Genomic DNA, 15,131 nt, shown 5'->3' with positions numbered 1-15,131 from the left:
AAAGTGATGAGAGAGAGAGAATTATTTTTTCAATAATTGACTGTTGCTAAGCATATAATGACCGCTATCAAGGAAAGTGGAGTGATTCACATCTTTCGTATCACTCCGCAAGTACTCCGGTAACTTATCAACCCCAGCTCTGTACTCGGTTGCTAAGCGATGTCAACGCCTATGGCGGACTATTTCTCTGCTGATCAACAAAAAAAAAAGCAAAAAGACACACGGTGTGAAGTTATTTTTTCGTTCTGGCAAGTAGCCGTGTAATAAGCGGGATAATGTATAGAACGCCGGTCATTATCTTATAAAAGCCCCTTCAGGGCGAAGCCAGGCCCCTCCGCTTCTCGTCGGGGTCCTGTTCGCCCTGTCGGGGCGTAATTCCTGATAATGGTTCTATACATTATCCCTTACATAATTAATACCTTTTTTACATAACCTACCTATATATGTCAAGTCCCCTTTAAGGCCTGCTCAAATGTGTATTATTGACCTTCAAGCCATTTATTCATATGATGAAACACTACTTGGTTAATTTGAACAAAAATAAAATATCATGCAACAATGAACTACATTATATCCCAGTTCATACTATCCATCTATTCTAATTCCAATATCCATTTCAATAGTCCTTATCACATCAGGCATTGTCATTTTCTAATGTTTTGTAATGTTTTTGTCAGCCATTAGAAATGTCCATGGGGTCAGTAGTCCTTCTGGGAATGTGAAGACTAGGAGCTGAAAGTAAGTGTTTGTGTTATTATCATCTAGGGGGGAGTTCCTCCGGTCGAAAGATGAAGGGATCTCATGTGAGGAGAGAAGTGGTCCATTGCCAGTAAGCGCTGATCACATGTCCTCCTACAAACGGAGGGGGATGGGACGATACCAGTTGGTTGCAAGCAGGGGTATTTGCCAAGGATTCAGGTTGAACATGTAAAACCTTGCAATTCAAATACAAAAGTGTGCAAGCGTTATATGAACAAAATAGGAGGGAACAAATAAGTAATAAAATGCTGGACAAGAGCTGGCAGTTTAATTTAACAAGCATCCATTTGAGTTGAACATTATCCTTGCATGAAACCACGGTTAAGTTTATTGATAATAGTTTGTACTATATACACACAAGCTTGTAACACCAGACACGTTTTATTAACACAAGACGAGTATATAGCCTTTTAAACCATTGTGTTTCAGTAAAAATATATCTTTTTTTCTCATGTCCCAATTACGGAAATCCCGGTGCCTTATTCCACCTCTTGATCTTAATATCTCAAACATTAGTTTTGCGTGTTATTTGAGTAATTTGAGAAATGGAACTCTTACCAGGCGTCACACTAAACCTTGAGGACAGGCCTGTGTTTCACCGACTAACTAGTGCGGTTAACGCCTGTCGGATTACAATCTATGAAGGAAATAAGGGAAAGAAGTATTTAAGAATCTTTTAATAAACCAGTCTTCCAATAACAAACATGTCACATCTTCTTCTACACATATACTAAAACTGAATTAGAATTATATATTTTACATGTATACGAAAGCTGAATAAGAATGACAAAGAGAATGTTCAGAATGTTCTGAAAAGAACAACCAACGTCTGACTTTTCCGGACATACTTTTGAGATCATAATAGACACGATGGCATGGCTGCATGTCTCCTAGACGCTCCACCTCTCCGTCCTGGCCTCCACCGCCCTGACCAGGTCCTTCCCCATCAGGCTGAAGTCCTCTACGATGGCCTCCACGTTGGGGACGCTGTACGCCTGCTCCCCGCTCACCTCCACACGCCGCGCCTTGATCTCCGAGGTCTGAGTGGCGAGAAAGAGAGGCAGTACTAGCCATCAGCCGCAGTTGGCATTATAGTATAACAGTACATCTTAAAGCGGCTGTAGGTACCATTTGAGAATTGTCAAGAGAGTGAGTGGAAAAGAGCACATTTTGAAAATAAACCACCCCAAAAACATGCACTCCCCGTCCTCCCTCTCCCACCCTACGGTCTTCAGCCAGTGAAACGTTAACCCAGTGTTATTGACAGGCAAGACGGATTGCCCAGATTGAAGACATGAGCAAGGAGAGCGGTAAAGGCAGTAAGCCATTTGAGCCCTTGATTTACAGTGATTGTGGAACCGCGAGGTGGAGTTATGCAAACCCCGCATTCTGGTGGTTTATTGCTTATTGGCTCATCCAAAGGCCAACCAGAACAGAGAACGTCGCTCACAAATAGCTGACACATGATGACTATGCCAATTCTTACCGATTATACTCAAATTGCAGCTCTGAAATCGTACAGCACCATAAGAGACAGTTTAGTTACTCATATCAGTGAGGGTTGAAACTTGCAGCTCCCTCTATACTACACAGGGGGTATATATCATACTATATATCACACTCACCTTGAAGGGCACTGGTTTGAAGGCTTTGGGCTTCCACAACACGGCGATTAGCGTACCACCGTAAGGGTCGCAGAAGAACAGGGCCAAGTCTCCAAATGAATCCTGGGAGGGCACATTTTTGAATTACTATTATTTTTTAAGAACAAAGGAAAATCAGCTTGTCTGCTTCTGCTCATTAATAAAAAAGTAATTTAAAAAGTGTGAATACAAATTACATAAACTTGGAAACAAAGTTTCTTAATATTGTACGACAGTTGACTGCACAATAACTTCCAAGGAAAAGATCACAGCTACTTGATGAACTGTTATACTAACTATAACTAAGCCTAACCCTATTAACCGAGGCTTCCCTGGAGTAGTTAAGATGAAGAGGACGCACCCTGAGCTCTGACAGGTAGAGAGCCACGGGGTTGTAGTCTATGACGGGCATGGCCCCCCCAGGAGCCCCCGCCCTGCCGGTCTGGGCCCCCCTGCTGAAGAGCACCAGCGGGGGGTCCACGGCCCGCCGCAGCAGGGGCACCTGCTTGGGCAGCAGGTGGATCAACACATCGTAGGCGTCTAAGGGGGGCCGCATCGCCACCTGCACAAACACCAACACACCATTAGGCTCTGAACACATTCTAAACACACAATAGATAAAACGGAGAAAACCGATTCAAGAGCTTTCATTAATGCAGACGTCCATCACAAAGTGGAGCTTGTGTTGTGCCCTCCGACTTCTCCGTTTGGTGTGAAGGGTTAGGGTTAACCCTCACATCAGCTCAGTAAGTAGGGTTAGGGTTAACTTCTTTCGCACCAGTTGTCTCATCTTCCCGGTGGAGTCCGACTCCATGGAGTGGTCGTTTCGCTGCCCGTTTTGAACCAACCTTGACGTCCTGTATCTGGGAGCCGTCCTTCAACTGGGGCTCCAGAACCTTCAAGCTCTCCGCCGCCAGCATCACCGCCCGCTGCATCATCTGCAGGACAAAGCAGCAAGGGGCCACATCATCTCCCAGCATCTCCACAGCATTGAGAGGTGGTTGCTACGGTGTTGTTGGGTGGAGGTGGTTGCTATGGTGTTGTTGGGTGGAGGCGGTTGCTATGGTGTTGTTGGGTGGAGGTGGTTGCTATGGTGTTGGGTGGAGGTGGTTGCTATGGTGTTGTTGGGTGGGGGTGGTTGCTATGGTGTTGTTGGGTGGGGGTGGTTGCTATGGTGTTGTTGGGTGGAGGTGGTTGCTACGGTGTTGTTGGGTGGAGGTGGTTGCTACGGTGTTGTTGGGTGGAGGTGGTTGCTATGGTGTTGTTTGGCGCATTTGGTTTTGACATCAGGTTTATCTTAAACCTTTTAAAGTTGAACAGTGAACCGCGGGAGCTCTCCCTTGTACGTATGAGGAGGTAAAGCCCTAACCTCATCCTAACCTCACCCTAACCCAACCCTAACCCTAACCTCACCCTAACCCAACCCTAACCCAACCCTAACCTCATCTAACCTCACCCTAACCCTAACCACACCCTAACCCAACCCTAGCCCTAACCCAACCTTAACCCTAACCTAAGCCTAGCCCTAACCTAACCCTAGCCCTAACCTAACCCTAACCTAAGCCTAGCCCTAACCTAAGCCTAACCTCACCCTAACCCAACCTCACCCTAACCCAACCCTAACCCAACCCAACCCTAACCCTAACCTAAGCCTAGCCCTAACCCTAACCTAAGCCGAGCCCTAACCTAAGCCTAACCTAACCTAAGCCTAGCCCTAACCTAAGCCTAACCCTTTGCAGGAGAGTGACTTACACAGGGTTCGGGAGCACCTGAACAACAACCGGTTTCCAGCTCAAGGAATGAAGCATAATTGCCCATGGTGTGTAACTAGGGGTGCATGATAATTATCAGGCCGATAATTATCGGGCCGATAACATAAATTATTACATCATTCCGATAAATCCAATATCATGACGAATAGCCCAGATAACATAGCCTATATAATTTCAGTGCCCCGCTCCCACTAACGCTAAATTAAAGGTCTTATAGTAACCCACAATTACAATACATGAGTTCACAGCTGCACGCGTATATAGAAAATATTTATTTTTTATTATGTTACACCTTTCCTGCTGTCGGCTCCCAGACCGTAGTCGAGAGCACAGGGGAGACGTCAATGTTCTCTCGGGGGTACCACCCTTCCCTTTGACCGGCAGTAGGTCTGCTTATAGGTCGGAATATGGTCGGAATGAAGCGGCCGCCGATTATTGAAAGGCTGGGTACTTTATTCTTAGTTTCACTAACTTTACACGTTGGCACAGAGACAACCAGACTCGTTCATTACTTCACTAAACTGACATACGCTACCACTCTCTCTCCTCACTCGTCCACTCACACACACTGCCATTCTCGCGCACACACATGCGCTAACTCTCGTAACACTTATTATTGACAGTTAGCTGAACATTATAGGGTCCCGTCCTTCCACTCCCTGTTTTCTCAGTTAAACACAGAGATCAACTACATTTGTCCCAGTGTTTGATGTGAAATGAAGTAAAAAAAGACGCTCTTCCTCCGGTAACGCAGTCATTTGCGACGCCTTTCTTATTCGTCATTTCTTCTATTTGTCTGTGACTCCAATGCTCCAATATTTCATCAATCGATACGGATGTTGTGGATGCAACGGAATATATGATGCATCGCTGCAGCAACATTTAAGATGATGGCGATGAGTTCTGCCCATTCTGCCTCCGTTGCTGCGGTCAGACCAAAACACACCTGAGTGACAGGGGCCGTCGTGGAGCCTACATCATATCCCGCCCCTTGCAAGCCCGCCCCCATAAACCCCCCGTTGATTCTACTGATGTCTGAGCAACAATGTCATGATCATATATATATATGTGTGTGTGTTCTCGGTTATTGATATCGGTATCGGCCTTTAGGAGCTGAAAGTTATCGGTATCGATTAAAAAAAAAAGTTACCGTGCATCCGTGTGTAACCCCCCCCACTAGACTCAAAGCAGAGCTGCATCCATTCTTCGGACTTGGAATTTGTCTTATGTTGACGTTTATATAGAGTAACTTAGTACTTTTGAGTCGTCGCCGAATCGTTTCAGCACTAGAGCTTTATGAGTAAGACACCAAGGACAGATGTTGAGCTGTTGAAGGATCGTTCCCTGGTAATAATTCCCTGCACCGTGGCCGTCTCTCTGCAGTGTGACTGCTTTCTGCCGAGGACATGTAACACTCTTTTACACCGCTGTTTGTGAAGTCCATGCATTCATTTATGTCTGTAAATATGTGGTCCCTCTGTTTTTTGTAACTTGAAGTGTGACTAAATGGCGGTAAGCCAACATAATGCTGTACTGTTGGGGTTGAGACTGACCTGTACGCTAGGTTCACGCTTGGTCCACAGGGACAGCTTCTTGTCGCTGGGCGTGGCTATGAACATGACGGGCAGGGAGTCTCTGCCGGCCACAAAGCCCTTCTTGATGTCCGTGTAGTCGGCCGCTGCCCGGGAGGAGGAGGCCACACAACAATTAGACTCTTTTAACGAGGCATGGGTAAAAAAACAACTCAAATGATGAAAAAGCATTGAGGTGTCAGTGCTGTTGAGGTTCACCACCGTGTGTGTGTGTGTGCCTGTCAGCGTTCTGGTTCACCGTGTGTGTGTGTGTACGTGCCTGTCAGCGTGCTGGTTCACCGTGTGTGTGTGTGCGTGCCTGTCAGCGTGCTGGTTCACCGTGTGTGTGTGTGCGTGCCTGTCAGCGTGCTGGTTCACCGTGTGTGTGTGTACGTGCCTGTCAGCGTGCTGGTTCACCGTGTGTGTGTGTACGTGCCTGTCAGCGTGCTGGTTCACCGTGTGTGTGTGTACGTGCCTGTCAGCGTTCACCGTGTGTGTGTGTGCGTGCCTGTCAGCGTGCTGGTTCACCGTGTGTGTGTGTGTGCCTGTCAGCGTGCTGGTTCACCGTGTGTGTGTGTACGTGCCTGTCAGCGTTCACCGTGTGTGTGTGTACGTGCCTGTCAGCGTGCTGGTTCACCGTGTGTGTGTGTACGTGCCTGTCAGCGTTCACCGTGTGTGTGTGTACGTGCCTGTCAGCGTGCTGCTGAGGTCCACCACCAGCGGACTGCTCCTCCAGTCGTAGGACGACAGCAGGTGGAGGAAGCGCAGGAAGCCCACCTGAGGAGAGCTGTGGGCCAATAAACACTGGTCACATGACCTACTAACGAGACACTGGGAGGGGAGGGGCGTGGCTACCTGTAAACACTGGTCACATGACCTACTAACGAAGGAGGGGGAGGGGCGTGGCTACCTGTAAACACTGGTCACATGACCTACTAACGAGACACTGGGAGGGGGAGGGGGAGGGAGAGGGGCGTGGCTACCTGGGGGGAGTGAAGGGGGCGGGGTGCAGGAAGAGTGAGGCCACCAGCAGGTCGGCGGCGTCCTCCCCGATGGCGTCGCTCAGCAGCTGGGCCCCCAGCCAGCGCTTGGCCAGGCGGCAGACGGCGCCGAAGCAGGGGTGCTGCTGCTGGAGCCTGCGGAGCCGCTCAGGTTAGGGTACAAACAAGACCTTTAAACGTTTCTCACTACGACCTCTAGTGGCCGGAGGTGAGGCTACACTTATAGCTACAGCGTGGGCTGCTGTGAGAGATCCTCTAATGGTGGGGGGCGGTCTGCCTGGATTGACCCGGGTTTCACCTTGAGAAGCTTCTAGTACCAGCAATCATTAATGCGAGGAAATAGCTGCAGCGGAAAAATGATAGTGCAGGTTCAATATGCTTTTAACATCCATTAACTCATGCCCTCCGATGATTATTACTTAAGGTGGATATTTGCACCCGTTATTATTATAAAGAGATGATGTCTGAATCAACCATAACAATCCAACACTGCAGAATGCTTGAAGGGAATGAATTGCACGTTGAATTCTGCTTGAGACCTGTGACTGTTGAAACAACCGCTGGCCTAAAGGCATGGGACCGGGGGTAGGTTGGTTGAGGTTGAGGTTGCCCGGGTAACCAGAAGGAGCCGTACCCATGCAAGCTGCTGGTGAGGAGGGGCCGGTGCACGGTGGCCAGCTCCAGGGCCTGAGCCGCCTCGTTGTCCCGGACCACCAGCAGCCCCTCAGGGCTCACGCTCTCCCGCAGAACCTGGGGCTCGCGCTGGTACGCCACGTGGACGCGGAAGGCGTAGCCGTCCTGGAGGAACACGAAGGGTCAGCTAACCAATAGCTGGGTACACCTATGTTTTAGATGACACTTACTCTTCCAATTATCATCATTGCCTTAAACCCATGGGCACACGGACAGTTGTTTTACTCTTTGTGACCAAAGTAGAGTCGAGTCCAAAGGAAGGGGAGTAATACTGCCCTGCTCCATTGGCTTTGCTCCATTTAATGCCATTTTTGTTGGGTCGTTCTTCCTACAAATAAGTAGAGATGCTTCCATTGATCGGCAGCATGAGTTCTCCCGTCTACAACATAGTGCTACACTGCCAGGATCTCAGGGGGGGTCGCTGTAATGATGGCAAAGGAGGCAGTTTAACGTTCAGTTTAGTTTACGGAGCACTTGCATAGCTCAGTATGTGGCAGGCACATTTCAGTACCGTAAATACAGCAGTATACGCGCAGGCACATTTCAGAAGCGTATATGACAGTCACATTCTACGGAGGCTTTGATGAACGCATTGAGCGACATGTTTCAGTCACAGGGGATCCAAAGAGAAAAAATAAAGAGTATTGGAACAGAAACTGGTGCTTGCCGCCTATCCAAATTATAGATAATAGATTCCCATTCCCCTGCCATTCTGTGATCGGCAGTGATCGGCAGATCATGATTTTGGTGATTGGTAATCGTTGATCCGACGCAAAAATGATGACCGGAGCATCTCTACAAATAAGAATGAGAATTGCGCTCTCTGTACTCCAGGCTTTAGTGTCACTTGCATTGTGCTGCATGCAGTTATGATAAACCAACGGTATCGTGGACCGATTGGTTTTCTAGCCTTCTAGAGTTGTGTGGTGCAGCGTGTACCTTCCAGAGGTCCAGGTGGGCGGGGCAGGGCCTGCAGGTGTAGCCGTGCTCCTTGTTCAGCAGCTCCCCCAGGCTGACGTGGAAGGCCGCCTTGAGGTGGCGGATGGCCACGCGGTCGTGGGGCCACTTCCCACTGCCCTCCATGTGACACACCACTACAGGGTAACCATGGTGACCCCATCGTTAGACACATGGCCGTAACATTGTGCTTTGGGCGAACTTAAACCCTCTTTATATTAAACGTTTTTTTTCTGTATTCATAAAGTCAGGCAAGAGCAGTTCAAACAGCACAAAAAAACAATTTAAAATTGGATTGCTTCTTAGGAGGTGTACATATTTGAGATGTTTGGTAAGCTGTGTCTTCCACCTCAAAGACTCGTATGACATTGGATTACTTTCTCAAACGTACCTGTGATGGGTGTGATATAGGCAGGGCAAGGTTTACCCTCTTTGGGCAAAAGTGATCGGGAACTCTTTTCTTTATCAAAGAAAGAGTAGTCCAACTTCAGTGGTTCCGGGGGAAAGACCTAGAAATGCCATAGTTCATATAGACAGTTCATACAGCATAAGACTCACAATATACAGATCCATACACACAGCCCAATACCAGCTGCTTGTAAACACGCTTTAGTTAATGTGTCGTAATAACAGTGGACCAATCAGAAGCAGGGCTCACCTGTGAGTATCGGAGGGCTGGGTGGGCCCCCTGGACGGCGGTGACGGACAGGGGCAGACCTTCCAGCCTCCACAGCTTCCTACTCAGGTCGTCGTAGGACTGAACCACCTTTAAACTCTCTTCTTCCCCGGTACCAGGCACCTTCAAAAAAATAAATACATCTCATTTGTTATTGGAGGTTCAGCTTGATTTAACACAAAAACATGTACTTAGCAAACAATCATAAGACCGACGCCCCCATCTGGTCAGTCACAGAAAGTACAAAAACAGCAACCGTACATCGTGGCTCATGTTGATGACCTCATCCATCATGGCCCCGACGTATCTCACACAGGATTCTGGAATATCTGCATGACTGTGAGGAGAATACATCTATTATTTAAAAGGCTTTATTCACAGCATTGGTTTCAATTGCTTAAATGAATATTAGGGATGCACCGAAATGAAAATTCTTGGCCGAAACCGAAAACCGAAAATGAGGAAACCAAGGCCGAAAACCGAAATAAATTATTATGCCAATTATTAGTAGGCCTACCATTGCATTAATAGTTATGACTGTGTACTAACCTCACTAAAATCAAGGCATTGCAATTCAAAGAATAAATCAATTAATTATTAAAAGTATAAAAATATTTATTTAGCACTGAAAAAACAACACCGTTTTCCGTTTTGCACTTTGCGGACGGTCCCTAAGCTCGACAGCTCATAGAAGCTGTCGGCACTTTGCGGACGGTCCCTAAACTCGCGGCTGATAGCCGACAGCTCATAGAAGCTGTCTCATAGCGAGCCGTCGCTAAAGACGGCTCGTTTGGATGAAAACAAGGTTGTAGCTGGTTCTCTAGATTACTACATTTAGCTAGAGGTGTCATTTGTGTGCTGGCACAAGCGTGTGCTGGCCGCGGTTTTTGTTTGCGTCATCACAATTTCCTGTTTCGCCCGTGTTGTTTCGGCCACCGAAAATTTTCGGTGGACGAAATTTCGGTGCATCCCTAATGAATATATAATAATAGGACAGGATTATGTTACAGCTGTAGCAGGTGAGTGACAATCTGCCTGGGGACCAGCCGCTTCTCACAGACGCTCTCTCCGCTCCAGAGCACCGCCTCCGTGATGCCCCCGTCCTGGAAGCGCCGCAGCTCGGAGCGCGGCCCCCACAGCTCGCGAAACTCTGCTGCCTGGGACAAGAATGGAAACAATAGATTAATGACAACAATATTAATGGCCAACGGGTGCATAAAGAAAGCATCAAAGTGCGGAAATGGAAACATTATTAGACACTTGTATACTCTCACACACACCTTGGGGCTGTCTGCCGGCGGGCCCCTCTCCAGGGCTGAGGCGGCGTAATGGGGTCTGAGGATCAGGCCGAACGAGAGCGGAGGCTGGGCTTTGTGCTTTGGGGGTTCAGCCTCCACCGCCCACTACAAAACCAAACAGTCAGTGAGATGTCAGTCAATGCTTTACATCAACGCTAACACATTCAGAGACCTCGGTGGCAGTGGAACACCGTACCTCAATGTGACCTGGTATCACCAAACAGAACTTTTTAAACAAGAACTATGGAAAGAGAGGACTGAGTCACGTGTGCATTGTTGACCCCGACAACAACAGTCCTGCTGACCTCTGGGTCCGGTGAGAGGGAGTGGGTCAGGAGGAGGATTCTCTGGCCTAGTCCTTGTTGGAGGAGGGACAGGATGTAGGGCAGCATCGTGCGGACATAGTTCCCACTGTGGTCCAGCAGCTCGCTGAGCAGGTTCAGCTTCTTACAGCTGGCTTGAAGCTTGACCAGCTCCAGGAGTCTAAACAGGATGTAAACACAGGGGGTGGCCGGATAAACGTGTGCGCATAGTAAAGGAATACAGCTTGAAACACGTTGACGCCGTTATTGGCGATGTACAACGCACCCCAGTTCCTATTTTACAGTTTTGTGTAGTATTTCCCGATGCTGGATCAAACTAGATTTTTGTAGACGCTACTACATCACAGAGAGCTCCCTGCAGTAGTTCCAATGGATATCCAGGACAGTAGTTACTGTAGGCAATAACCTGGTGGTGAAAGCAGAAGCCGCCTGGGGGGCCTGTGGTCACCAACCTCTGATCATATCTGAATACATGCCTTGAAGCACAATAATACTAATATAAAAAGGCCTACTGGAAGATGTGGTCGCTGGTCCTCTCCAGGGGCTTGGGGGTCATGAGGAGGGCATGGAAGCCGTTCACCGTGGCATCGTCCCAGAACTGCATGGACAGGGAGGCCTCATGCTGCACCTGGCCATACAGACGGAGCGGAGGTTGGATCAGTCGCTTTGAGAATTCGTCCTGAATAAACCCAAGTGTCGACCAAAATGAAACAACTAAAGGCCCACCTGTTTGTAGGTGCATGCTGTCATTTCAGCACACAGGTTCAGGTGTCCGGAGGGGTCGACAAACACAACCTGGAAGGCATCCTGGAACTCTGGCAGGGATGGCTGCAGGAAGCGCCGGGGAGATCAAGAGTCACAGGTAAGGCTACTGCGTGGAACAGTCACTGCAATGAATCACGTCAAAACAAACGCAAAGGAACGACCTGTGCCTGGAAAGGAGATCACTACCCAACACATGAGATACTGCATCATCTCAGTGTCCATGTATGTGTTCAAAGCCTGGTGACATACATACAACCATATATACTATAGATATTAATACTAATATTTTCTGGTTCACTACAATTATTTGATTTCACAATATGGTTCCTTTATGTGATCTTCGAGGGTGACAATGGAGAACAACTAGACTAGCCCAGCCTCTTCACTGCATTACTCACTGCAGTTGAGTCTGGTTTCCTCGCTAGGGTAATTGCAGTCTCCGTCAGGTCTGTGGTAGCTAGGAATGAACATAAAAAGGCATGGATCAAGAACCAGCAGACTATTGAAAACAAGTACAAATAATTCCATATCTCAATTGGTGCAATGGAATGCAGCGATTTCAGAATCAGCTCACCCAGAAAGTGCAGCGTGTTCCGGAGCAGCTGATAGGCTGTCATGTTGTTGTTGACTCTGTGTTTACTCAGAAGGTACGCCAAAGTCATGGAAGCCAGGAAGCCATTGAAACATCCCGCTCCCTGTGGGAAAATCATGTAGTAGAAATGCAACAGTGAGACCACCAATGACGACATGTTTCATACAAACCAACTCAACAGATTTACTTTAAAAACACATTGTCGAGCGCCGATAGAGACTGGCCCCCCCGGACGTGGCGAGAGATACATTCTGCCTTATCACCAGAAAAGAAAATCCAATTATGGACTGAAATAATGTTTGTTTCTCCTGCACACCTGATCGAGTTCCCTCTGACGCAGCCAGACTTTGATCAAGGCCACTCCTTCGGCAAACGCTGGACACTGAGAGCTGACGGCTGAGAGGAACTGGAGGTGGGCTCTGGGCAGCATGTCCCCTAGAACGGAGCTGTTGTAATGTGGTGTGGGCGGATCGGGGCTCTCTACACATGGAGACAGTGAGAGAGAGGAAGAGAGACAAGAGGGAGTGAGACAAGGCCTTGTTTTACACTAATTAAATGTTAAGTTGAATGACTGACGACAACCTGGCAATGTATAATAATGAGCATTAGATGACCCTAGCTGAAGCATATCAAGGCAGTGACCTGGATCTGAGGAGTCCAGGCCCGTGTACCACTTGGTCCTGATGTTGTTTCTCTGCGGGTGGAAGCGGCTGGGCTTGAAGTATCCGGCTGGGAGACACGCATGGAGACGCACCGTGAAGCTTCGCCACTCTTTGCCTGGAGAGGAGAGGGACACCAAACTTCAATACAGCCATTACAGACCATTCCAGAAACGCACAAATTAAATACATACATATAATACAATAGGACACAACAACACAGTGTTGGCCATATTAATCATTTTTGATCTATTTTATTGTACAATACAGTTCTAAACTCCTGAAGGGCTCTTTGTTCCCAGTAACCGTTAGACTGGGAACAAACAACTAGTATTTGTAAAATAGCTCTGAAGATATCCGAAAAATTGCCCTTTGTCAAATGAATTGCTTTAAAAAGCAACCATGAACTCTTGTAAAACACATTTATAAAACTGCAGAAATACCTGAAGGGGTCAGCAGAAGAAGGGGCCGCAGGCGGTTCCCGTGGAGGCAGGAGTAGCGCATGCTTCCGACTGCAGGTGAGGAGGAGAGATGCTGAGCCAGGCCTGCTAGGTAAAGGGCCCTCTTCCTCGGGTATCTCTGGTTCATATCGTCCTTGACTTGGAGGACTTCCTGGTGGAGAGAAAAGGAGCATATTTAGCTCATCAGTGTATCGTGTCACTGTATTGTGTCACTCAATCTGTGACTATCAAAACTCATGTCTGCCTCAACTCAAGGCATGAATGAGAAAAGTAAGAATGTCTTACGGCCGGGATGGTGACTGCGAGGTCCACAGTGATGCGTGGTTTGATGCAGGTGCCCAAAGGGTAACTTCCTATAAGATCCACAGACGCCGGCGGTGCCATATGGAACTTGCCGGCACTTTGTGCAGGCATCATGATGAATGGGACCTTGGCTGAACCCGACAGCCAGGACAGGTCACCGAGCTGCACACATGTGAAGGAATGTTAACAGAGGGTTTATGGTCAAAACAGTAGCATCAATATAAATCAGAGGCCGGTTGAGGAGATTGCATACCTCAACTTTTGAGAAAGATGGCACACTCTGCAGCGCTTCGGTCAGGGTCTGGACGAAGGAGTCGATTTGCTTTTTCCTGTGTTCACTCAGGGCCACTTCTTTCAGCAACTCTTCCATCTGCGTTCAGTCAATACGGATGTTGACTGTCAGTGCACGTTTATCTCAGTGAAATGTTTGCAGGCACACTGTTAGTAACTAAGAGTATTTTTTTTTATTATCTGTAGCATATTTCATAAGTGACATTTAATTGCGTACAATTACCTAAACAGAATGCAATAATGCATTTGAATACATCTTGGGTGATTGTTGACAGCTTACCTGCATTTTAAGCAGGCTGCAGTGGAAGAGGCTCTCGGCCTCCTTCAGCTGGTGCAGCTCTTCCACCGTGGGGGGCTTGTAGAGCTCGGTCCGGGACAGCTTCACGGGCCGGAGGACGGCGTCCTGCTCCGCCTGGTCCTCGGCTTTACTACGCTTGGCCTTCGCAGGAACACCATTGCCGTCCTCCTTGGCTTGGGATGAGTCTGACGGAATCATCTGTGAAAAGACATGAATAACATTTAATAACACACTGTATAATAACGAGATTGACTCCAACATTACATGTGTTAAGAGTCAATCTCACCACAAGCCTGGTTTAGGCTCGATGTGCGAGGCTCACTCTTCAGCCAAAGAATTGTAGCTGATTGGAACTCACTCCCTGAGAATGTGATCATGAGTGATAACTGTTTTAAATCAAGACTGGACCGCTTCTGGCGTCACCAGCAGTACAAGATGACGTGATTTGATCGTTAAGTTGTTATATACAGTTAAGACCAGAAACAAGTCATCGCGACTCCATATCCCGTGTATATGGTATCAAGGTATCGACCGTTTGTGAATCAAAATAGCAACAATATGTACATTTTTGTTTATTCTACGTTCTATCCTTACCTTGTCTTTGTCTCTTTCTGCGATAGTATCGCTTTTAAATTCTAATGTATTTCAATTCTGTTCAATTATTGGTGTTCTCAAGTTGTGTTACAATTCGGACACATGTGCAGAGGGTCATACAAACGTGCTAGACTAGGGTTAGTACTAAACCTTTGCGGATTGGTGCAGACGCCTCTTTCCTGAATAATGATTGGCTGTTTGTACCACAGACTTCCGGGATACTTAAACTAGGTTGGTTGCATGAGCACTGCCTATGACGTCACCCACGACTTTATTTCTACCATATTTCTCAAATTAATTATCGTATTAAGTATTAAGTTTATTTACGACAGCGACAGTATGTTTAATAAAGGCAGTTGAAAAATGTATGATATATTTATAAACTAAAAACATGTCTTTTTTTTTAAAATAATTTTCTTATTTCCCATCAAGCTTTTTAATTAGTTTGAATTTGAATGTGGACTTTAATTATGGT

At 47.3% G+C, this 15,131-nt stretch overlaps 1 protein-coding gene across 2 annotated transcripts; it reads right to left on the bottom strand.

Moving 5' to 3' along the window:
• Positions 1–806: 806 nt before the first annotated feature.
• On the bottom strand, positions 807–14,783 carry nol6 (nucleolar protein 6 (RNA-associated)). 2 transcript variants are annotated; one of them, XR_014633449.1, is made up of 28 exons: positions 14,657–14,783; positions 14,045–14,260; positions 13,727–13,843; positions 13,456–13,635; positions 13,153–13,321; positions 12,693–12,827; positions 12,367–12,530; positions 12,033–12,153; positions 11,857–11,915; positions 11,420–11,521; positions 11,206–11,321; positions 10,676–10,853; positions 10,353–10,475; positions 10,081–10,229; positions 9,334–9,409; positions 9,055–9,195; positions 8,788–8,905; positions 8,379–8,533; positions 7,381–7,544; positions 6,729–6,881; positions 6,435–6,532; positions 5,728–5,852; positions 3,251–3,340; positions 2,764–2,964; positions 2,385–2,486; positions 1,608–1,799; positions 1,318–1,396; positions 807–852 (listed from the first exon to the last, which is right to left on the bottom strand). XR_014633449.1 is itself a non-coding variant. In XM_084467611.1 (26 exons), exons 2-26 carry the CDS (start codon positions 14,258–14,260, stop codon positions 1,650–1,652), a joined length of 3,402 nt encoding a protein of 1,133 aa, XP_084323737.1. In that variant the 5' UTR covers positions 14,657–14,783; the 3' UTR covers positions 1,159–1,649. The 2 variants fall into 2 exon arrangements, 1 of the variants encoding a protein (XP_084323737.1); XM_084467611.1 differs by lacking the exon at positions 807–852 and having other exon boundaries at positions 1,159–1,799.
• Between the last annotated feature and the right edge of the window lie 348 nt (positions 14,784–15,131).

Source organism: Micromesistius poutassou (genome assembly GCF_964030765.1).
Source record: "Micromesistius poutassou genome assembly, chromosome: 5".
NCBI lineage: Eukaryota > Metazoa > Chordata > Actinopteri > Gadiformes > Gadidae > Micromesistius > Micromesistius poutassou.
The sequence above is the reverse complement of the archived record's forward strand: the minus strand, read 5'-3'. Positions and strand labels throughout refer to the sequence as shown.

Coding starts and splice junctions, on each gene's coding strand:
- nol6 (XM_084467611.1), bottom strand. CDS start 14,260: ATGATTCCGTCAGACTCATCCCAAGCCAAGGAGGACGGCAATGGTGTT. Junction 8,534..8,787: donor CTATATCACACCCATCACAG/GTACGTTTGAGA, acceptor GTTACCCTGTAG/TGGTGTGTCACATGGAGGGC. Junction 2,965..3,250: donor CCCAGATACAGGACGTCAAG/GTTGGTTCAAAA, acceptor GTGTTTGTGCAG/GTGGCGATGCGGCCCCCCTT.